At 36.4% G+C, this 25614-nt stretch overlaps 2 protein-coding genes and 1 non-coding gene across 4 annotated transcripts; 1 reads left to right on the top strand and 2 right to left on the bottom strand.

The window, feature by feature from the left end:
* Window positions 1-18933: 18933 nt before the first annotated feature.
* Trnae-uuc lies at window positions 18934-19005 on the bottom strand. Its single transcript has one exon. It is a non-coding gene; the product is annotated as a tRNA-Glu (tRNA).
* Window positions 19006-19668: 663 nt separating this feature from the next.
* Window positions 19669-23690, top strand: LOC123317558 (pyridoxal-dependent decarboxylase domain-containing protein 1). 2 transcript variants are annotated; one of them, XM_044904144.1, is made up of 12 exons: window positions 19669-19770; window positions 19834-20177; window positions 20261-20502; window positions 20555-20787; window positions 20857-20928; window positions 20997-21248; window positions 21691-21762; window positions 21820-21963; window positions 22082-22310; window positions 22363-22647; window positions 22706-22921; window positions 22976-23690. In XM_044904144.1, the coding sequence occupies exons 1-12, from the start codon at window positions 19684-19686 to the stop codon at window positions 23218-23220; spliced, it is 2421 nt and encodes an 806-aa protein (XP_044760079.1). In that variant the 5' UTR covers window positions 19669-19683; the 3' UTR covers window positions 23221-23690. The 2 variants fall into 2 exon arrangements, with proteins under 2 accessions (XP_044760079.1, XP_044760078.1); XM_044904143.1 differs by having other exon boundaries at window positions 19831-20177.
* LOC123317560 (trehalase-like) lies at window positions 23573-25611 on the bottom strand. The gene is made up of 3 exons (XM_044904146.1): window positions 24492-25611; window positions 24168-24419; window positions 23573-24042 (listed from the first exon to the last, which is right to left on the bottom strand). Exons 1-3 carry the CDS (start codon window positions 25609-25611, stop codon window positions 23702-23704), a joined length of 1713 nt encoding a protein of 570 aa, XP_044760081.1. The 3' UTR covers window positions 23573-23701.
* Between the last annotated feature and the right edge of the window lie 3 nt (window positions 25612-25614).

The following is a 25614-nucleotide window of genomic DNA, read 5'->3' as shown; positions in this document are numbered from 1 at the left end:
GGTCCTGGATACTCAAGAGGTAACGGCCAAAAGGCCCCTAAGGATATTGACGACCTCCTTTGGTTCCTATGAATGAGTAGGTTACCGAATAAATGATCTACATGGTCACAGTTCCCAAAAAGCTAATCGAGCCACAACGAACCCGGTTCAAATAATAATAATATTAAGATTCAGCAATTTTTCATTTCTTAGATCATCATTTTGTGTTCTTTGAATATGAAAAAATCATAGGCTGACGCAGGGAGAAAACAATTAGTACCTACAATAGCAGAATTATGACGATGAATCCAAAATTGAAAAACTGTGTGTTTATGAATATTTTAATTTAGTTCTTTTGTTTTGGATGAATTGAGTATCGAATTTTTAGATTTGGCAGGATATTTCTTCTTCCCGAAGAAGAAAGATCTTTCTAAAAATAGTCGTAATATTCAATATGTTCAATTAATACTTTTGAGAAAAAATACAGTAAACTATTTTCTGAAGCAACTTTTTTCTTCGTTGCTCAACCCACTATCCAATATACCTCTCGTTGAAATATACCAATGGAAATTCTAGACAACACATCCTTAATCTCTGAAATTTCCCACCAAGAACCATCAATATGAGCCTGGATTCGAGCAAACATCATCACGTAAAATAATTAAAAATTCGAGACTCCTTCCCTCTCTCGTCTGAGCTGAAGGAGGACACAAACATCCCAGAAATCCCGTTCGAAACTTCCTCCACGTCGGCTGGCTCATATAGGGCATAAGTGAAACAAGAAAGAATGCAAATGAAGTAAAAACCCGGTCTCTCCTTAATTCGCGCACTCTTCCAATTTCTACCTCCCTCGCCTCTTTGGAATACTTAGTTTTCACTTCGCCCCACTCCGCGAAAGTCTTCGAGGGACAGGACTGGATTCAGGGCGATTTTGGAGGCAATCAAGAACAGGACTCGACTGAATTCCAAGGTTGTACTGAACCATCTTCTAAAAAAAGTGTTCTAGATAGGCTAAGAAATATAACGTATTTGGTTTGTTCATTTGCTAATCCATCAGATAAATTGCTTTAATCAGAATTTATGTTACTTTGTGTTTCTAGAGTCTCATGATCCAATTCGATGACATTACATCCCTATTTGAAAGAAATTTCATGTGGTAATTGTTGAATTCAGTTGCAAAATGGTGTCTGCGCTAGTTATTTTTCCACTGGTTCATTCGAAAATAGACAAATACTATCTTTCACCTTTCTAGAACCCTGTTTCTTATGGTTCAGGGTGTCTGTATCAAATATGACCTTCTTCATCTTCTTCATTTCAAATATATGATGACGTCAGTGTCTATAGTATAAATTGTAGACTGTAGGGGCTTCATTGGACTGCGTCCTTAAGATCTATTGTGCCCTCCATCATAGCTCTCCCTCAGTGTTAGAGTTCTAATGACCTCCAGTATCTGGGATGGCTTCAAAGAGGTTACTTCCTCACTTCTTGTCCAAAGCAGATGTTCTGGAGTTTCCTCCTCCTCCCACACTATCAGCAAAAGTCGTTTTCTGCTAGACCCATTTTCATTTGGTGCTTCCTGAGGCGGCAATGCCTCAAGTAGGGTGTTTCTTATTCTTGCTAAGATCCAGATACTTCTAAGATCTCGCAATAAGTTTCGAAGAAACTCTTTGAAATACTCCAACCCGGGAAGATTCAGCAAGAGTGTTCCCTTTTCGATTTTTGCCTCTTTTCTGTAAGTAAATTCACCTATACGACAGAGAGGCTCTGGGCTCGAAAGAGGTTTATCATCTGGTCATTGGAAAGGTTTGCTGATGGGATATATCCGGTCAGATATGACCAAGCTCTCTGATTCCTCTCGTTTTCGGTAGCTTCACTGTATAGTTTTAGAATGACCTCTTGAGCTGATCTATCTATATGAGGTGTGAGATCTGTAATTAACTCCAATGCCCTAAGTGGGCAAATTTTCATTGCTCCAGTGATACAAACACAGGGTAGCCTTCGTATTCCATCAAGGGCTCTGCTCCTCATCTCAAGCTGACTCTTTGATCTCGTATTGCTTGTGTGGTACACCGCCTGATTAAACTACCACCAAATTAAAATGGAGTTAGGAATAAGGACTAGAGTTCTATAATTTATGGCAAATCTATATGCCATCTTTGAGTTCACAATGGTTGGAGGAGAGTATGACGATCTTGTAAAAAAATCAAAATTTAGTAACCTATATGGATCATCATATGGCTCATACATAAGAGTATTATGTCTTATGGATGCCAGGTTATTGTTGTCTTGAAATAAATGAAAAAGCTGATAAACTTACGAAAAGGGCAACAAGGTTAACACCCGCTGAATCTTTTTCAGTAATGAGGAAGTCCAATAAAAGGCAGTAGTAAAACATGGAGGCTAAACAGCAGAAACCCCCTCTGGAGAAATACTTGCATAGATCTGGGGGAACGGCAACGTTAAGTAGCTGCCTGGTCATCCCTATTTTCAACTTCATATTACACAGCAAAGCTGAGAAAATCAATCCAATTTCTTTAATACCCAGATATATAATATAGAACAAGAAAGGCCCCAACAGTCAAAATACATGGAACTGAGGCACAAAAATTGATGCCTCATAGCATGATAACGTTTCCCATTCAACGTTACAGCTTTCAAATGTAGGTATACCAAACCATGAAGCAATTTATAGTATTGTTTAACAATCAGGACACATCGATCTATCCTGTGACAGTCTTCGTTTTCTAACCACCATAAGTCATTTATAGATCTGTCATCTGTCATCTATCACTTTATCCATGTGACACCCAAAATGGCGCTCAGTTCAGTTCGGAAATATTGTCATTAATGTATGTTCAACCAAAAACGGTGAAACTCTTGCTAAATGTTAGAAAGATCGGGGTGCGGTGAACAAACGTCAAATTTTCCTATCGAATCGAAGCTCAGGCACATATTCGGGCTTGCATTTGAAGCTGGATCAGCTTTACTTTCCCAAATAATGAAATGCGATCGAAACAAACTATTCAGATAGGGAAGTAATGATCTAATTATTCATTTCGTTTCCCGAAGAGGAAACAATAGAAACTACCGAGCTCGCCCGCACCCCCGTAGCCCCTCGCCCCTCTCCGCTCCCCAGTGAATCCCCGGAAATCGGGGAAGAAAAGAAGCGAAAAGTGTGGACCAGATTAATTAAAATTCAGAGACATGAAAAATGCCTTTACACACTCGGTCTGCTGTACACGTACGAGAGCAGTCAACTTTCTTACATCCCAACCCTTAACGATCCCCCTCCCCTCCGCCCTCCATCTTCCACCCCCCAACCCCCTTGCCATTAATACTTCTTCTTCGCATTTTAATCGATTTCATTTGCGCATGTGAGACTGCGGCTGCAAAAACTCCGGCAGAACCGAAGTTTATTTCTTTATCTTCAAGGGAAGGGGGTGGGGGAGCGCTAAGATGATAATTATGAGGAAGGTGGATTGACCGTGCGATAAGACATGGTGGATGGGGAGGGGGATGCTTTGCCGGCGGTGTTTAGCTTATTTCGCTTATCTGGATTGCAGGAGATTTTCCTCAATATTTTTAATTTCTAATGAGATTGATTAATAGTGCATCATTCCTTAGACAGCGTGTCGTGACAATTTGTGCCACTTGAAATTCGTATATTAGATCTACAATAGGTTTATAAACTTCATCAGTTGTTCAGTGAAAATAATGTTTTTGAAATTATATAAAAAACTATAATAAAGAAATCAATTTTTCCCTACAACAGGTAAATATTGCAATCAAAGATTCAATATGGATCAATAAGATATATTTCTTCTCTTTCACTTAGTATTACAATTATTGTGTAACAATGATTGATAATTTATTTCCTAGAAAAACGAATTAAAAAGAATTTGTACAATTAAATTAAAAACATAAACAGCAGGACAAAAGTCAAATTATATCCCAGAAAAATCATCGTTGTTTGATGCACATTCTGAATGAGCAATTCTTCTGATAATAATTTCTGAAATTTCACGATTTTTACTTGGATCTGTTTCCTATGGGATATTCGTGATCCAATCCTGCATCACCGAAGGATTTTTGGAAGGAAGGTCCACCGGCAAAAGTAAAACCTCCGTTTACACTTCATAATTTAAATACCGCTAAACGTGTAAATGAGTTTACCTAAAGTTAAACGAATTAAATCTTGCAGAAACTCTTGCCGATGATAACTGAAAAGAGATATCATCTAATAGGGAATTAATGAACCAGAGTGGAATGTGGGGGTATCAGAAGTAAATGTAGCGACTAAGGCCCTTGATATCCTATCCGAAAAAGAAACAACACAAACAAAAACTAATTACGAACACAGTGTTTATCGAGAGCAAAATGTCTGTGTACTCTTATTAAGCGATCTTGAATGATGTTCAGGATGTAGAGAGTATACATTGATGATTATGGTTTGCATTATTAGTTCGAAATCTCTTTTTGAAATAATTTTTTCTTGTAACGGGAAATAATCACGTCGCTTGCCTCTGAAAATGATCCAAGCGAAAAAAATGCTACTTCAACAACAAAAATATACTATATTTCATCGAGAGCTGAACTGAATCAATTTAAAGAAGAAGAGGTTTGGAAATGCGTTAAATACAAATTGAATCTATGTAAATTGTCTTCAATGTTTTATGTGTGTTTTATCCACAAATTTATATTTCCTATACATACATTTACAGAGTGAGTCTTTGACTAGTACAAATATTTTAAACGAAGATTCTTGAGGTCAAAAGGAAAACTTTTTTTCTATAACATTTTTCCCGATTCGGTTCTGATGAAAAGATATTGCTATTTCAAGTTTTCATAATGAGCTGGTCCACCTCTGTACAAAAAATTACCTTCAGAATAACTAGCTGTAACACTACACATCTGTGGATCCTTTAAACAGAGTTTGATTCAGCCAAAGTACAAAATTTTACATATTTCACAGATATTTTTAAATTTTTTAATATCAAATTACTCGAAAACGGAGCATTATACGAGAAAATATAAGCAATACTTCATTAGATAGCGTCCAACTTAGTTTCAAGAGTTAGGTTTCTCGAATTTTTGGTATTTCTATGGTATGTGATGATCATAATGAGGAGACGTGGGTGATATCTTGTATTCGAGAAAGATTCATCAAATAAATGAAAGAATATATTCCGAAATTCATTACATTCGATAAAACTGTTTGTTAGATACAAATGAAATTAACTTTTTTTATGGTTTTTCAACAGCCTGTATCTTTTAAACCGAGCCGATTCGGCAAAAATGGTAAAGGAAAAAAGTGTTTCGTTGGACCTCAAGAATCTACTGTTAAAATTTTTGTACGAGTCAAAGACTCATTCTGTAAAAACCGTTCGATTTTCAAAACGGTTGAAATAAAAATCACATCGAAACTACATTCTTCAACTTCAAATGAGAAGAAAAAGTCTTTACTTGGAAAAGTTATCACGAATCAGTGAATGCAGTTTTTAAATGGTGATTTACAAGGCTATGAAAATCTGAAAAATTCTTTCGTATGATTTTGAGTCAGAGGTGAAGGCTGATAAAGAATTTGTGAATTTTCCTATTTATAAATGAGTCATTATTAAGAACAACGAATCAAATCAGAAAGACACCGTGAAACCTCCAGTCTTACATCTCGAATATTCAAAATTCAACTCATCAGTTCCTGATAATACACCATCATCTAACGAACTAGATTAATATTCATAGGAACCCCCCGAATCGCACATAGGCAATAACAAACAGCCCAGGCAGCAATATCTCAACAGTTCCCCTTTAAAAATCACATGGATTAATATCTGCTAGGACAGGATAGCCCTCTTACTCAACTGGACAGGCAACGAACTTCTTGGACATCGATTAAGAGGAGAGCAGGGTAGATTAGGCATAAATCAAAGGCTCACGGACATGTCCAATGGACATAGCCAATAAGGGACTTCTGGTAACCTTTGTGGTCGTCATAAGGAATTTCATAATCGCCAACTTATATCTGAAGACGCATTCGTGTTATAGATACCCGAAGGTCCGGTTTTAAGGGGCGTCGATCTGAGGCAGGGGTGGATTCGACGAAATTATTTGGTGACGACCTTGTACTCAGACAACTTGATAATTCTGCTATATTTCTAATTCAGAATATTCAAACATAAAATCACTGGAACCAGTATATAGTATGATTTAAATTGGATCAAAATCAAGCTTAATTTGGCAGAAATGAAAAATGGATATCCTTGAAGTAGCAGATCCCAACGTTATAAATAGTTATTAGTGTCTTTTACAGTAGAGCCTGCAAGGATAGACAAACAGAATAGACAATATAGTCAGTTTTTTGCCAAGATGAATATTGCATTACATTCATCCGTAAATGAAAACCGACTACAATCGTCATCTGCACAATTGGGGTGATCCTCGGCACACTGCCTTCAACGTTCTCTGTACCCCCTATTCAAACTGTGCTGCCTGCCTGCTCTAGTCAACACAAAGTTGTGTAAGAAAGGCAAGTAAAGCAGCAAAGACAGTAAACATCCCCCATTAACGAATTTCGTTAAAAACACTACATCCTATATCGAATTCAACAGCAAAACGAAATTTTATAACTTGTAAATGGAAGATGTTTTCTGTCCTTGCTGCTTCTCCTGCCTCTCTTAAACAATTTTGTTAAATGTAGGTGAAACAATGTCTCAGACGATCAGTCCTTACCGAGCTTTTGAGTTTTACTTTTAATTATTGTGCTGTGTTAGCCCACAGAATGTTTTTCTTGTGTTTTTAAGCATCCTGAAGAAGGGGCCAATCCTAGCTCCGAAATTTAGATGAGTTAGGTTGTTTGATTAAAATAGCCCTTTTGCCAAATACTTATTGTTACAGTTAATACGGCAATTCTCCTCATTTACATAGAGTTTACTGTATAAACTTTGCCCTTAGTGATCTATTGAGCTGGAATGTCAGATATGTGGGATTCCTGCCAGCATTGAAGATCAAAAGGAGATCTTGAGCACTTTTGCGAAACACTTCTCGCTGGGATAACCCTTCCTGTATCCACAAAATGATTTGAACAGGTTGCACAGAAAACAAAAGTGGGCAGGACACTGATACGTCGATTATTGCCAGTTAAAGTCGAACTTATTATGCATTAAAACGAAAAAAACAAGTTTAGCAACAAATAAAACATTGTTTTTCAGGCCATCATATTCAACCTACTACAATTAATCGATTTTAGGGGACTGAGCTTGATAAAGTGAAGAAAATATGATAAAAAATATCCCAATTTTCTCCGAAAAAACACATGTTTCAGATAACTCAACAAAAGCCATAAACTAAAAAAAATTTAAACGAGATGCCCATCAATTGTTGGACAGTATACAGGGTGAGTCTTTGACTGGTACAAATATTTTAACAGTAGATTCTTGAGGTCAAAAGAAACACTTTTTCCCTCACTATTTTTTCCGAATCGGCTCCGTTTAAAAGATATAGGCTGTTGAAAAACCATAAAAAAAAATGTTATTTTTAGTTCTATCTCACAAACGGTTTAATCGAATGAAATGAATTTCGGAATATAATTTTTCATTCATTTGATCAATCTTTTTCGAACAGAAAATATCACCCACGTCTTTCAGTTTTCTCAGTATGACCATTACGTACCATAAAAATACCAGAAATTCAAAGAACCCAACCCTTGAAACTAAGTTGGACGCTATTTCATGAATATTTGAATCTTTTGGTAAATAAAAATATTCTTTATATTTTCTCGCATAATGCGCAGTTTTCGAATAATTTGATCTTAAAAAAAATTAAAAAGTATGTGAGAAATTTGGAATTTGGGTATTTTGGCTGGCTACAACTATGAACAACTATGTTTAAATACACATATGTGTAGTGTCATAGATTTGGCTTGTTATTCTGAAGGTAATTTTGTTTTTCCAGGGATGGCACAGCCCATTTTGGAAACTCAAAATGGCTATATATTTTTATCAGGACCGAATCGGAAAAAATGGTATAGGAAAAAAGTGTTTCTTTTGACCTCAAAAACCTTCTGTTAAATTATTTATACGAGTCAACTAATCATCCTGTATAAGGAACAATAATCAAAAATCAAAAAATAAATAAATTAAGATTTGAAGGGCGCAAGGTTTACCATACAAAGAAGGATCATAATAGGTGATGATAAAAGGTTGAAATACATCTCCAAAAGGATAGATTACGAACCTGTGTCCCAATCAAACGGGATTTGTATCGAGTGGACACACCCCCCACCATCGGGGAAGAAGAGGTGCTGGAGGAACTTCAAGGAATCCAGGATATCGTATAGTTCCACAACTAGAGGAATTAACCTGGACGCGAATGCCATTTGTCTTGGTTTGACTTGCACCCTCCTGCCCACTCCTCCTGCTCCATTATTCTTGAACCTGCGGTCACCGTCGCTAAACAATGCAGCCAACTTTAAAGCACTATCCCCGTCAAATCGTTCGAAGTAAGGGGTTGGTATTAGTTGCTTACCTGGGTAGCAGCAACCGAATAGTTTCGATATATATCGATGGCCGTTTCGTCACAATATAAGTTTCAGTTGCTGTTACAAGTTCAATTACAAGTTCGAAATACAAGCGTTTCGATGTTTGGCCCACCCCATGTACCATTATGTCTTAATTGTAATTAAAGTTGTTGAATGGGGTCCGATAGATTGCAGTTTTAGCAACCATGTGCTATATCCTTTTCTATCATTTCTTCCCTCGAAACAGACCGCCAATTTGAATTTTTATGCACACAAAAATATCCATTTGAGATAAAAGAACTTCAAATAAGAAAATTCCCTGCCTGAATATGGCTGGAGTCGGTGAAATAGAAGAAAGGTGTTACTTGAACCCTTCAAGGGTCTCCAATATTAACAGTAATGAAGTTAGGGGTTTAACGACCCAAGAGGAATTAAGAAAAAACTATTCTTTTTTCTCTAACCAAGCTTCCAAAATATTTCATCAGTGTCTATACAGGGTGAGTCTTTGACTAGTACAAATATTTCAACAGTAGATACTTGAGGTAAAAAGAAACACTTTTTTCCTTTATCATTTTTTCCAAATCGGCTCCGTTTGAAAGATACAGGCTTTCGAAATATAGTTTTTCATTTATTTGATTAATCTTTTTGAAACACTATAGATATCACCCACATCTCCCAGTTTTCTCCTTATGACCATTACGTACCATAAAAATACCAAAAATTCTATGAATCCATCTCTTCAAACTAAGTTGGACACTATCTAATGAATATTTGAACGTTTTATAAAATGAAAGTGAATATTTTCTCTTATAATACGCCGTTTGATGTTCAAAAATTAAAAAGTATCTGTAAAATTTGAGAAATTGGGTACTTTGGCTGAATACAACTCTGTTGGAGAGATCCACAGATGTGTAGTGTCACAAAATCTCCTAGTTATTCTTGAAGTAATTTTGTTTTTCCAGGGGTGGCACAGCTCATTATGAAAACTCAAAATGACTATATATTTTTATCAGAGTCGTATCGGAAAAAAATGGTATAGAAAGAAAGTATGTCTTTTGACCATAAGAATCTACTTTTGGAATATTTGTACGAGTCAAAGACTCACCCTGTATAATATAAAAATTTTCAAGATCAAAAACAAATGAAATTTCATCACTTTCTTCCATACCGAAAATTGTATTTTTTCTTTTTGATCATGAAATTATTAAAATTGTTATAAAGACTCTGATGAAATATTGTGAAAGCTTGGTTAGAGAAAAAATTGTAGTTTTCCCTTAATTCCTCTTGAGGGGTTAAGGTAGAACTGGTCAAAATCAATCGTTTCACCAAAAATCACCTATACGAAACTTTCAAAACGAAAAAGTTGACAAAACAATAAAGAATGACTACTGAAATAAATTAATCTTAAGACGACCCTAGATCATTTTTTTAACCGAATTATCGCAAAGCAAAGGAAAATCTTATCTCTTGATGACTGACTCAACCATACGGTTTCGTTAAGTATATTGGCCCATTCGATTTTTTCGTGGGAATGAAAATGGCAACTTAGGATTGTCGAATTTCTCTCATTAGTAACTTAAACGATTTTATGAAATGACAAATTTCGATACCAACTGACAGAGAAAATACTTAGGACCAAGTGTAAAAAAAATGGCTATTAGTTCAAAATCTCACCAATAAAATTCGTTTGAATTATAAATTGTCATCACAATCGTCTTCTTATTGTTTGAACCCTCCAACAATCGTAGTAAAAATGGTAACAATAAGCACTTTGTCAATATAAGCATTTTCAATAAACTGACTCAATTTTGTTCACTGTTTTCACCCCAAATGACACGATACAAACATTTTTTCAAGTGACCTGATGGAACTAATCAGTTAGACTCGGACTTACTGATCCATTGATTGTCCAGATTATGTTAAAATGTTTCATTTTTTCTATGACGAAGTCGCCTTCCACAGTCCCGTGGATGAGATTTTGTCGAAATTCTAGGGGTTGTAGTTCAGCCATCTTGAATATTTTATAGAGACGATTTTGTGTGAAATTATTCATTTTGATGACTTCTACCTTTGAAAACACCCTATATATATGAATATATCTGACCTGCAATGTTTCTGTGAAACGAAGGGCTGAAAAATTCTCGTCAAAATCTTAAGCCTCAACCTTAAAAGCAGTTCCGGTTGGAAGAAACGAGAAATAATTAATTAATTCCGATCTACCTCTGGAAGTTCGGCCATTTTGATGTTTCATTTTCAATTTTCAAAGGGGGAAATCGATAAGAAACCGTAATATACAATAATAGCAAGGGGTTTTTGATCCGATTAACGGAATTCTGAGAGCAAATGCCGTCGCATTTTCGATTTGCCTATAGGAAGGGTTCTTTTTTCTTGTTCTAAAGGGTCGTGGGACTGATATTCATTGAGCACGCTTTCGCCTGCTGAAGAATCCTCCTTTTTGAACGGTGTTAATTGGATCAGAATATAGGCGGAAGTGCTGATCAAAAAAGGTAATTTTGTATTTCTTTCGGAAAACATGACAGCTGATGTCTATCAGAAAAAGGAAACTTGATATTGGTGGGCAATTGATGTCATTGTTAGTTTGTCGAAAAATGTTGACTGTAATGTGCCTTGCATTTTCCTCTACGAGGATGTATTGATATCTAGTTAGCCTAGACCAGTTCTATGCATAAAAAAATATTTGCGTTACCATAGCAACAAACAATAACTCATTAGAGGTGTCAGTGTGAAGTTTGTGGTCAAAATAGTGAACCAGAGTTACGCAATAAATTAAAAGAAAGAAGAGGTCCACCGAAATTGTGAAAATGGAAAAATTGGAGTTTCGAGCCATCATCAAGTACCTGTATTTGAAAGGGTTAAGAGGTAAGCAGATTTACGAAAATATGCTTAATACCCTTGCCGATCAATGTCCTCCATATGCAACCGTGAAAAATTGGACTGCAAGCTTCAAAAGAGGTAAATTTTCCACTGAAGATGATGACCGATCAGGAAGGCCAGTGTCTCTGTCTGTCTCCGAAAATATCGATGCAGTTCATGCCATGATTTTATAAGACCGTCGAATTGGGCTAAAGCGGATATCTGAAGCACTGAATATTTCATACGAACGCGTTCATCATATATGTAGTTCACGTCAACTTGGCCATGAAGAAACTCCTGCAAAATAGATATCCCAAATGTTTGAATGTTGACCAAAAGCGTGCAAGGGTAGAAGCGTTCGATCTGTGCTCGATTTGAAAACGATGTTGACTTCTTAAACCGAATTGTTGCTATGGATGAGACTTGGGTACATTTCTACAATCCAGAAACAAAGCAACAATCGATGGAATGGCGACACTCTGGTTTTCCAAGAACCAAGAAGTTTCGTGTCCAAAAATCTGCTGGGAAAGTTCTTGCTTCAGTTTTTTGGCATTGCCATGGAGTAATCATGATTGATTTTTTGGATAAGGGTAGAACAATAACCGGAAAACTATTCGACATTACTGACCTCTCTACGGGAAAAAATTAAAGAGAAAAGACGCGGAAAGCTATCCAAAGGTGTTTTGTTTTTGCAGGACAAATCTCATGTTGCCGTGCAAAAAATTCGAGATTTAGTGCTTGAATTATTAGAACAGCCCCCTTATTCACCAGATTTGGCTCCATCCGACTATCATCTCTTTCTTCAACTGAAAAAAAGTTTGAAAGGTAGTAAATTTTCTTCCAACGAGGAGGTAATGAAAGTTGTGGAGGTCAGGTTTGCAGAGCAAGAAGAAACATTTTTTTTTAAAGGTCTGGAGACGTTGCAGGTTCGCTATAATAACTGTATCCAATCAAGAGGAGAATATGTCGAGTAATCAAATATTTTGACATTGAAATTTTGTTTGGTTCTATAGTAGGCTAAGAATTTTTCAATATATCCTCGAATATCGCTGGGTTGAGAAATTACCAAAACCAATCACCAAACCTGCCCACTCTGTACATTGTGTCAATTTGAAAGGGAACTAAAAACAGATTTTATTATTTTCACGAAAATGAGTTTTTAAACCACGACAAGTGCAAAATCTGAAAAAAGGCAAAAAAAGAAACAAAAATTTTATTTCCATATTCGGCCTTTCGTTTTGAAAAACTTCAACTCGGCCTGCTGTGCGTATTTTACTCTCAACTCTTCTACATCTTGGAGCTGTGTTTTATACACAACCGACTTTGAATGTCCCAGGAGGAAAAAATCTAAAGGTTTCAAATCTGGAGAGCGTGGTGGTCATTCAATCGACTCTCTTCTACCAATCCATTTCTCTTGGAAATGGTCCACTAAATTTCAAATAATATTTCAATCTATTTAGTGACTGTAGACTAACAGTCTACTATCAGAAGAACGGTCACATCTGGACTCGTAATTTTGTTTCGTTTCCTCCCCAATGTTAATAATTTCAGTCGGTTCTGTCAAGCTTGGTAAAGCTGTTTTAAACTCACTCCGTTTACGTACGATTCGAAGAAACGAGAATCCCGCTCATACATACAGAGCGCCCAAAAATCATCCCCAAAGAAGATAACACAATACGACTTCAAACGGTAGGGGTGGAGGAACCAGCCATCCCACATCGCAATTAAAAGAACCGAACGCAGCCGAGATCTTTGAAGAGAGGAATTAGGAAAGAAACGGTCCCCGAGAATTTTAAAGGGTTAGTCGGCCTCGCCCCCCACCGAGGGTGGTTTTTGCATGACAGCGAAAAGAAACGTTCTGTTTCCGTGGATAGAATTTCCCGAATCTATATCTATTATCTTGACTTGGGTTTCTTACCCCTCCGAGACCTGAATCGCTGAACGTAACCCCTTCGCTTGTCAGGGGCAAAGAAAATATTCTTGAATTCGTTATATGGAAAGACTTAAGGGTTGTTAGGCGAGGAAGGGGTGGATTTTGCGTTTGATGAATGGACGTGCATTGTAGCCCCGTCTTGATGCTGTCCGGAGCTGGTGAGGACAGGGAGAATTGAAATTTCGTCCTTTGTTTTTAAGAATAAGGCGAAATATTGAATTTGTATATATATATATATTATATATATATATTCTTTTGAATATCAGCAATACATTTTTAGTTATCAAACAATATAGCATATGTATGAGTTTTAGCAAAGGTTAGTGTAAGGGGTACCATACAATTTAGAGTATGATACAAGAGCTTAGGGAAAAACCTCAGTAAAAAAACCCTGTCTCCCCGTGAGAAGTGTAGTGATGACAAATTTGTTTACAGAATAAGCTTTAAATACTGAAGGGCTTCCTTTCCATTGACATAAAAGTTTCTTTATCCTCTTTCCATTTCGAAATAATATCTGAAACAAAGAAACAGAGCAGAAAACGAGAAAAAAGGGGAATAATAAAGCCTTCATCCAAACTTATTTCAAGACTTGATGATGACTGAAGAAAATAATAAATAATCATAGGTACATAACTTGTTTTTCAATTGCATTGGGAGGAATATCATCTCTGCGTCAAAAATCTTCTGCTGATCTTGGTGGAGGATCACCCTCGTCGTTAGAAATGCCTTCAGTACTCAAATTAATAATAGCCGATACACACAAGGGTTTCTTTTTATGTGTTGAGCACTGGCAACGCTCGTATTGCCAGGCCAAATCTGCATCTTGAAGTTTCACATTTCTACCTACATATACTTCATTCACATTTATTTTAGCTGTCGGTTGGCCATGAAATAATTTTCTCAAGTTTTTGTTACTAGAACGAAGTAAGGTTAGCACTCATTTAATATCGTTTATGACAAAACGCCGTTGCCACAACTAAGATCAATTTTTATTACAAAAATGACGAAAGATGATTGAAAAAAGAGACAGGGTTTTAGGAAGTGCTATTTAGAATTCAGGTGCGCTCATTCAAATAGTGATACCCTGATATTCTAAAATCTACAATAGTCAGACGGTAGCACATTTAATGTAGGAGAATTTATATAATGTTTCATCTGAATCTAAACGACTTATATTTCAGCTGAATATTTCCACAATCAGAAAGATTGTGAATGAAGAGGATGACAAAGAATTTCCTTCTATTGGGAGAGCCAAAAAAGTGGTGGTATTTGAGAATTTTATAATATGTTTGAGTGAATTAATGCGAAAAGTTTAATACAGGATTTTCGATGAATGTCATCGTAGAATAAGTTCTAGAAAATTGATTTTTCTATTTTTCATTTGACTTGTCCTATACATTGTAAATGTCTTAAGGTACCAATAAATACCTAATTATTATATCAATGTATTCAGATGAACAGCCACAAATACGCGCCAGTTGTCCTGTTAGTTGTTTATTCATGTGAAATTTTTGTTCAAAGGTGAAGTTCATCTTGACTTGAAATTTCCTTTAATTCCTTTTACTTATATTGATGCAAGATGATTTTTGTTGAAGAATTTAACATTCTTGTAATTATCTGTTAATACCTTTGAGAGATACCCATTCTCAAAGACTGCATCATATGCATTTCATCTTCGGGTTAATATTTTTGAAATCTACAACTGATGTAACGTATTAAAACTTTAGCCAAAGAAGATCACGAACATTAACTCTCCTCGAGCTAGTGCATATATTATGATATTTTACTGATCTCTTGTATTTTCCATGCAAATAACTGGATTTGATATGCCTTCAATCAGTTTGTATAAACTTCAATTATGTTCGTCACATATTTTCCGAAGACATTCGACATTGTGATAAAATACGTAATAACAGAAACTTTTACGTGGAACGGGCAACATAGCGTTGATTTAAAACCCAAAAATGTTTTGACAAGCGTCATAACCCAACATTTTCGTACTATACAGAGTGAAATGTGTAAAATTTTCATGGCCAACCGACTGCTAAAATAAAAGTGAATGGAGTATACCTAGTTTTCAATTTGGGCAAGTTTCCTAACTCAACGGCAGTGCCCTCCCCATTTTTTTTCTTGGAGAAGAGGCACAATGACAATATCTCATGATATTTCAAATGTCGAAAAACCAATATTACTGCTCGAAAAATCGGGCTCCTAATGGAACACTCCTCCTACAATGGCGGCGTTAGGTTGTTTGAAAGACGCGTTGCCTAAGATTCCCGCGAAATTTCTCTTTCGGCCATATTTGCAGAAAACGATTAAGGACCTACTAAATCTCAAGGCAAAATGAATGAATAAATTAAAGAGTGAATTGCCAGCTATATAAGGTCGCTTTAAGACTGACTGGGATTTTCTAGAGGCGATGTGTTCCTTCTTATCTTTGTTTATCGCCATTTCCATCCTGCGTCTATATCTTGTTGATTGAAGTTCCATTTTATAATTACTTTAATTAAGAAAAAGCACTCTCTGATGAAATTTCCAATGTGGACTTTCCGAGGAAAATATATTCAGATTTCCTTACCGACTTTATATAATTGGAATAAGGATAACATTAATGAGCAAGTCGTTTTTCGCTCCCAGATTTTTATGTCCCGAATCTAATCCCCATTTTCAAACGGAAACACAAGAGATATTCGTCTTAAGCTTATATTTCGCTCAGTTTTTTCTGTTCATTCGATATCTCAGAACGGTGCAGATTTTCCATTTAGAAATAGGAGTGGGTAAAGCGGCATTAGGCAGAAACGAGGTACTGAGCTTTTCCAACTCCTTCACCTTCATAAAACAGTTTTTCTGAGAAAGGCAACCGAGTATAGAAATCATAAATCTGAAGGACTGGTTTGGAAAACTAATTAACTCGTTAAATCTCGAGAGTGAACACATTACAATAATGTAAATATTAATCACATGTATTGCACATTTCTAAAAGAGAAATATTTTTTGCTATTTCATTAAGAGCACCCACTAACTCTACTCTGAGTTGTTTCTGGCTTGTACGAGGATGTATTGATATCTAGTTAGCCTAGACCAGTTCCTTACATAAATATATTTCGTTACCATAGCAACGAACAATAACTTATTAAAAGTGTCAATGTGAAGTTTGAGGTCAAAAAAGTAAACCAGAGTTACGCAATGAAATAAAAGAAAGAAGATGTCCGAAATTATGAAAATCGAGAAATTGGAGTATCGAGCCATCATCAAGTATTTAAAAGGGTTAAGAGGTAAGCAGATTTACGAAGTTATGCTTAATAACCTTGGTGATCAATGTCCTTCGCATGCGACCGTAAAAAATTGGACTGCAAGCTTCAAAAGAGGTAAATTTTCCATTGAAGATGATGACAGATCGGGAAGGACAGCTTCTGTGTCAGTTCCCGGAAATATAGATGCAGTTCCTGACATTATTTTATCAGGCCGTCGAATTGGGATAAAACGGATATCTGAAGCACTGAATATTTCATAGGAACGCTTTCTTCATATATGTAGTTCACGTCAATTTGGACATGAGAAAAATTGCTGCAAAATGGATCCCCAAATGTTTGAATGTTGACCAAAAGCGTGCAAGGGTAGAAGAATAGCGTTCGATCTGTGTTCGATTTAAAAACGATGTATCTTCTTAAACCGAATTGTTGCTATGGATGAGACTTGGGTACATTAAATACGATCCAGAAACAAAGCAACAATCGATGGAATGGCAACACTCTGGTTTTCCAAGATCCAAGAAGTTTAGTGTCCAAAAATCTGCTGGAAAAGTTCTTGCTTCAGTAATTTGGGATTGCCATGGAGTAATCATGACTGATTTTTATGGTTAAGGTAGAACAATAACCGAAGATTACTATTCGATATTACTGACCACTCTACGGGAAAAATTAGAGAGAAAAAACTCGGAAAGCTATCCAAAGGTGTTTTGTTTATGCAGGACTGCACACAGATATCATGTTGCCATGCAAAAAATTCGTGATTTAGGGTTTGAATTACTAGAACACCCCCCTTATTCGCCAGATTTTGCCCCATCCGACTATCATCTCTTTCCACAACTGAAAAAAAGTTTAAAAGGTAGTAAATTTTCTTCCAACGAGGAGGTAATAAAAGCTGTGGAGGTCTGGTTTGCAGAGCAAGAAGAATTATTTTTTTTTTGAATCGTCTAGAGACGTTGCAGGATCGCTGTAATAAATGTATCCAATTGAGAGGAGAATATATTGAGTATTATAAATATTTTGACATCGAAATTTTGTTTGGTTTTATAGTAAGCTAATAATTTTTCAATATATCCTCGTATATTCATGATGGAACACTCTTTATAGCACATCTTGAGTCTAGCTCAAACAAGGAAGGAATGTCGTAAATACCTACAGTTTTTCACTTCAAAAATTTGTGACGCGTAGAGCTGGAGCTCTAATTTCAAATATCTGCTATCGATTGAGGGGCAGTTGGCAGGTTAAAGACTTGGATAAAAAAAAAACATTTTTTTCTTGGTGAATAGAAATTTTGAGAATAATGAAATTGTGTTATGAATGAGTTCAACGTTTGATTTCCAATGTATAAAATTATCACTCATAGATATCACTTTGTGTGTGTTTATCCACGCAAGTGATGAGAGTCGACGTCATCAAGAAACTTAGAAAAGAATCAGTACAGAAATTTCTGTAGCGATTCGAAGTTGAAAATGCAGATGCCCAGCGCCTCAATGCTCGTTCCACTTCTAATTTAGAAAACTTCATTAGGCAGAAAAAGCGGACAAAAAAACACAAACCAACCCCCAGTTCGTAATTCGAGTTTCTCATGTAGAAACGAGTCTGGCAATATCTTAGGGAAGACGAATCAACTGCCGGAGATGTAAAAATCTGAGTCTCATCCCGGGTATTAATTAATTTTTAATGTACTTCACATTTTCTTCTTGTCTAGTGACTTTTTTATTCCTTTCATTCTTTGCTCCACTGCGAGAGCTGTATGAATTCGTAATAAGATTTTGAAGATGGATTATAATGTTTTTTAATTTTATTCCTAATTTACGCATGCCGCCGCTTTTGCCGAGATGAAAAAATAATTTGACACATTTCCAGTACCTACCTTTTTCCTTCATTTTTTGCAGGAACTTCCATATTCCTGCTTTCACAATTTCACTAGTATGAAGTATAAAAAACCTCTAAGTATAATGACAGAAAACAGTGGTAGTGTATTCGTAGATATCGCGAATTTAAAGAAAAAATATTTGTGCCAGATCACGACAAAAAATTTTATTGATGTATTCCTATATTATAGATACATAATCATATTCTGTTCCTCAGTTGACAATATTCAAAATGAAAATTTCAGATTTGCGAAAATGATGGCTGCCACCATTCTATCTTTTCAATATTCTTTTGAAAGGAGTTACAGTAAATGATCAAAATACTGACTGCATGTTTGTACCCTAATAGTAAAACAGTATCTTTATTATTATCTTATTAATTTTTAATCAAAGTAATCACCAGCAGTGCACATTAATCTCTCTGTGTTGAATTAAAAAAATTGCCATTACTTCGCATATGGCACGAAACAAAAAGTCTCTTCTTGATGCAACTGCAGACAACAAAAGATTTTCCGATACCGGGAATCGAACCCGAGCCTCCTGGGTGAAAGCCAGGTATCCTAGCCACTAGACCATATCGGATTGTTGTTAATAATCATTATGAGAGGCACATAAGGTTTTTAGTAACTTGACTCAATTTTTATTCATTTCAATAATCATAAATATAATATAATAATACTTTATTCACGTTAACACATTAAACTATTCAATATCCATATCTAATCTCAATTATAATCGAAGTTAGAGTATGGTGGCGCCCTCTAATGGAAACATCTCCAAAAGAAGCCAGCAACCAAGAATGCCCTGGTGCAGGTTTCGTGAAATAAAAATTTTGAACTTTTCAAAAAAAACATATTTTCCAATTTCCAAATTTGGTTTGCTTTCGAGCATTATTCTTGTTATAACTGAACGGCCAATTGAGACAGGTCAGCTGATGATTTGAAACAATAATACTCATGAATCTGATGATTTTCGAAGAATCCCACTCGAGAATATCCTTTTCAAAATTAATTTTCGCAAATACTTTAATAACTTCGAGTTTATACAGGAAATGTTTTCTCTCTAATATGCAGTAGCTAAAGTTGAGTTTACATCAGCTGTTTTGACAGTTGGCACTGCAGCTAAAGCTAATCCAAGACTGGATAAGGTGTCCTGTCTCCCTCTTTTCCTATATGTGGAAAAAGGAAAACCCACACCACATGTAACGCAATAACTCTTTGAGGTTCTATTTATATTGTATTTGTATATTTACCTGCCACGATGGCTTCGCCTCCGTCACCTAAAGATAAAATTTTGAGTAATGGTTTGAAAAATACTAAGATAACTAGCATGTCACCAGAAAAAGAAGTAAGAATTCTAATTGAGAAATATGAATTGGAAAAGAAATTCATATTCTAAACTTTTCAGCAGAATAATATCGGCGAAATCGCTATTGAAGCCTCGGAAATTGTAAGTAGGCTTGAGCAAATTGCTGAAGGAGTTCCAATACCAGAAAGTGCTTATAGTCAGCCTACAGTTTTTCTTGGACTGGACCGGAAAAGTGTAGAAGAAATCATGGATATAATATATGGTCTTATGAGTGTCGATGAAGATGGGGAGCCACTTCAATTCCCATCATTGGACGTAGTTACTAAGTTAGTTATAGTTTGTCACAGCTTAGCCGCCTATTGTGGAGGTTTAGAACGAGGCATTTTACAGAAATTAAGTACTAGGTTTACAACAGATACCACACGTTGGATAAGTCATTTGTGTGGGTGAGTTTAGCCAGGATTCCAATGGCTTTTTCATTTAATTTATGTTAGTGAAACACCTCAGCTAATAATCTGAGCTTCTGTAGATTTTTGGATTCCTCGACGTTTTACCATGAAGATCAATTAGAAGGCCTTGTACGAGTTACAAAAATGATGTTACATTATAAGTACCCCAGATATCTGGAAGATGGCGCCTTAGCCCTCACCAATTCGCTCCCGATGATCTATAGCAGTGTTTCTAGTCCCCTCGGAGTTGTACAACACTTATGTAGACAATTAGGATTACCTTTAGCCTGTGTAAGACCTGTTCCAGTCAACACTCTTTTCGGTAAATACTTCAAATCGTATCATGATTAAACAGCTAATGTGTACACCTGTAGGGTCGCAGTATACTATGGATGTGGCAGCATTACAAAAATTGCTTCAGGAAGATGTTGCTACTGGTAAAACACCCTTAATTGTCATGGCTGAGGCTGGAACTTTCATAACGGGACATGTAGATAATATATCCAGGATCCAGGAACTTTGTAAAGCTCACGACATATGGTTGCATTTGCGTGGACATAGTTTGGCAACGTTCTTCCTGCCTAATTTATCCAATAAAAGTAACCAGGTGAGGAATTTGAGTTTTTCCTGCAATCAGTTTGAAACCAAAAGATTTTTTGAAAATTTTCAATTGTAGATGCAACCAATAGCAGATAGTTATACATTGACCTTCGGCAGTTGGTTTGGAATACCCGGAATTCCGATGGTTGTATCCTTTTTATGATTCCAAATGAAATTTTAAACCGCTATCGATTTTATTTCTTAACCAAAATTCAGACATTGTATCGAGTGAAAGATAGTCCAGTAACAAACAGGACAAAACAAGTAGGTGCCAATAGGGAGAGTACGCTGCCTCTATTGGCTGGTTTGAATACGGACCATCAAGGTAGGAGAATAATATCTTTACCGTTGTGGGCCTGCCTCCAAAGATTGGGACAAGAAGGTGTACAATCCAAGATTAGGGATAATTTTATAGCTAGCGAGAATTTATGGATGGCACTGAACGTTTTTAGAAATATCAGGATATTGGTGAGTGACACAGACAGTGTCAATCTTCATTTTCTACAGTTTACTTGGAATATCTTGAAATATTCAGAAAACATCGTAGGAAATTCGTGAACGAGTCAATAATTATTTTTTTCTTTGAAATGTATAAAATTTCATGCTCAGCTCAAAACTATGAAATTACAGGTGTGGTTTAACTTTCAAATAAAATTTGGGGAGTTATGAGCTTTTTAAAAATTCAAAGTAAAAAAAGGGCAAAAGTATAAATTTAAATTATCATCAATCCATATTATTTGGAATAAACACATTTACAACTTCATTTCACTAATTTACCTTCATCCAAAGATGACAGAGTTAGGTTAGGTATAAGGTATAACTATCATTATGCCGAATATAACCTATGAACCTTTTGTCAAAAAATACCCACCTATGTAGTCACGCCCTTCATGAAGATTTTGATTTACAGAGCCCTCGACCTGGGGGTGAGGCAGGGAATTACACGATTTCAGAGTTATTAACCAGGCCCACATCTATACCAGTAAGATTTAAAAAAAAATTACAATGTGATCTCTTTCATTTATCGTCCACTTTATAGGTTCTCTTGGAATCTACAGCTACTTGTGTAGTCTTCCAATTTACCCCTGATTGGACAGAGGGTGAGATGTTCACCAAAGTGCCTCCTTACTATGACAAACTGAATTCTTGGTTAGGTCAAATTTTACATCAGGATGCCCCTCAGGTTTGTTGATATCAGAATAGGTTAGATTAGGTTAGGTTAGTCTAGTTCAGATTGGGTTAAGGTGACACTTCTGAATTTCGAAGATGTTATTTGGGTTGATTGCAGTAAAATATTGCAGATTCCTCTGGAAATTTGCGAGCTGGAAAACATAGGCGTTGTGCTGCGGTTTTGTCCGTTCGAAAATTCAACTGGTAAACAACCGACCACAGAAGAAATAGGTTCATTCATCCAGTGCTTGGAACAGCAGCTAGTCATTTTAAAAGCTACCATTCAGCACAAAGAAACGTTCATTCATTTAGTCGAGCAGTCTCCAGTTTTGAACATCGTTGAGCTTCCGGAATGGGCTGGTCAGTAGCTGCATATAAAGTGTTTCTTTGTGACGAAAATTGCTTCTTCTAGGTTTGGGTGGGGTGAGGTACGCCCCAGAAGGTTGGGAGCAACTTTTGACAGATCAAGCCAAGAACGAACTGAACAACTTAAACATAGCTTTGGTAGAAGCGCTCAGAACAACAGATTCGGCTTTTTCATTGGGTGAAGGGGCTGACGGTTTGATGTGCATAAGGTTCGGAATGTTGACGCCACAGTCGGATGTCGAAGATCTCTTGAATTTGGTGATAAAAGTTGGACAGTCTGTCGAGGAAAATTCAAGGGTTTTGGACTCGATGGCTGAAATTGTGAAAAAAGGTAATAGAAGTTTGGTAATTCCGTTTATGGCATCTGTACCAGAATTTTATTCGACTAGGAATTGAAACAGCCACCTTGGATCTCCAAAAAGAAAACGAAGAATTACTTTGGCAAGATGGTATTTTGAGGCATGTTCCAGTCGTAGGTACTTTCGTAAATTGGTGGTCGCCGAAACCTAAAGAGACTGGGGTTAAAGGAAGGAGCCTCAATCTCACTCAGGGCGTGGTTGAGTCAACTGAAAATATTTACAAATATCACATGCAGATTCAAACAGGTGAATAATTCCATTATTCCAAAGTATTTTTTTCAAAAACTCCTTTGTTCATAGGAACAACACCTCAAGGTTCCAAAAGCCCGCCAACACCATTAATCCAAACGTCAGTAGGTGGTCATTCGAGGTCAAGCAGTCATGCAAGCCACACCTCCAGCCAAGGTGCGGCCAATAACCAGCAAGGGGAGGAGCCAGCGGAGAAATCGGCGCAGAATAGTACGTTAGATAAGTCAGGCCAGAATAAACTCGTTAATTCGATTGTCAACAATGCTGTGAGTAATGTTAAAGAGACTGATAAGTAGAGCCTTAATCGATAACCGATATGTGGTTGAATTTTATTATATTACCAATTGGGTAGAATAATTTTGGTATTTTTTAAATATGCTTACATTTTGGGAAAAGTGATCCATTACAATATTCAGATGAGCTTAAAGGAGAATTATTTTACCCAAATGAAGATTGCTTCACCGTTAAAGTATATTCAAGTATTCAAGTTGTTATGTATATAAGTTTATTCTATGTTTATTTCAAATAAGTTATTTTTTTAGTCAAAGTATTTGTCAGTTGATTTCCATTTGATATTGACGACACAAATTTCAATACTTTCCTTTGAAATCATGTTCAAAGCATAATAAAAAGTTTGTTGAATGTAAATTAATTTTCAAGTTTTATTGCTACTCCATTTCATCCATTGCAAGACAGTCAATACTTGAAATTCACACATAACAGATGTTATAACTGAACACACAAATAAATATAAAATAAAAACCGATTTTGTTGAAATTATTCAGTGGGAACCTGCAAATTCGATTGTATGAAAAAAGTGTCGATGAGATCTAATGAGCACACAACAACCCATCCGCATCCCCATCTGAATTCCGTACTTCTCAAATCGACATCATCATAAATGTCGTACTTGCAACACTCGCAATCTATGCTTTGGATCAGCCACCGTCTCATAAACTCCCTGGCGTAATCTTTAGCTTCCGCATCGCCGGAATTGTACAGAGCCAGCGCTACCATGTGCTTAAACGGCATGAACATCTTCATCAAATCGTGTCCTGGCAGCGGTTCACCCTCTGAACTACCCCTGAAGGGCATCATGTTCATCTTCTTGAAGTAACCTAGAATTCATAGTAACCTAACCTAAAATGTCATTCGGGTTTGACAGAATAGCCAACGTGTCAACACAGCCATCTTTAAAGACAGTCGTGATGTAAACGAAATACTCCACACAAGGAATACCTACCCAGAGCTTTCTTACCCATCTTTGGGGCCAATCTTGTATCGAAGATTTCTGCCCAAAGAGGTGCAAAATTTGTTGGATAACAATAGGGTCGTCTCTTGTGTTGTCCAATGTCATAGTCGAACCATATACCATCACTTGGTGAATAAAGAATCTTCTGTATGCTTCTCACCCAGTGTTCGTATTTGTTTCTATAGAATGTAGAGTTTTGGTGGTCGTTAATTTTTTCATAAAATTGAGACATGACCTGGAAACCTATAAAAGGTGAGTTTAAGCTAGAATAATCAGCTTAGAAGTGAAGGATACATTTAAATCGCTCCAACTAACTTTTGCACAGATAAACGTTTAGATCCACTGGCAATACCCTCCTGGGATAGGTGTAAGCAACACTTGCATTTGTACTACAATTCTCATCGAATATGTACCTTTGTGGATAGTACCATCCAGAACCACCAGGGGCTTTTATGTTGGTATAGCAAGTCTTGACTTCTTCCGTCGTGTTAAAGATGGAGCAGTAGTTGTAATCCAGGAAATATTTGTCAGGTCTTGGGTTTGGGTTACTGTTGGTATACCTGGCTAAAGTGTAGACTTTACCATTTCTGGTCAGCTCGAAACATCTGTAATTGAGCCAGTGCCTAAGCTCGTGATCTAACACATCGATATTCTCTTGCAACCAATATATATCATTGGTACGTTTCATGTAGAGATCAACCAGAAGACTCAAAACAGGAGGTTGCCAATTGTTACAATAATATATTCTTGTTCCTCTTGGTATGTAACCGTACTTCTTCTCCATCAGTATGAAATTGTTCAGCATACCTTTGACAGTACTCGTCATATCGTTCACCAGCAAGCCTTTTATAATCCAATAGCTATCTAAATAATAAGACTCCTTGTTTATTCCTCCAGGTACCACAAAACCATTTGGTACAGCTATGAAAGAGTAATGAATGGGATGGTCTAGGACGTTTTGTCTTACTCGTCTCGTTATTTTAGGTATAACTTGCAACAAATCATAAGCAAATTTTCTTATCCTAGTATCTTTTATCCTCTGCAACCAGCTAGGGTTACTTCTAAAATCAGCAGGCACCCATGACTCCAGTTCGTCACCATCAGCGAAATTTTCTCTCAAGAATTTTCTGACACTGGCTGCGCTAGGTTTATGCGCGTTCTTAAACATGAATATGTCGAAATTCTGCAAAATAACATCTGGCGTATTGGCCATCTTCAGATCAACGAACGTTTTGGAATGACGAAAAATCCTAAGGGACTGTACAGTGTGGAGAACCTTTCCAGAGCAAAATATGGGATCGTCGCATTGATAATACGGCGACTGGTCTGATAATTTAAGCAATGAGCAGAACACACAAACAAAAAACGCGAAATTATACATTTTAGAACAAAAATTTAGACTACAAAAGGAAGACATGAAATTTGGAAATGACATGAA

The sequence above is a fragment of the Coccinella septempunctata genome, chromosome 7, assembly GCF_907165205.1.
Source record: "Coccinella septempunctata chromosome 7, icCocSept1.1, whole genome shotgun sequence".
NCBI classification, from domain to species: Eukaryota; Metazoa; Arthropoda; class Insecta; order Coleoptera; family Coccinellidae; genus Coccinella; species Coccinella septempunctata.
The sequence above is the reverse complement of the archived record's forward strand: the minus strand, read 5'-3'. Positions and strand labels throughout refer to the sequence as shown.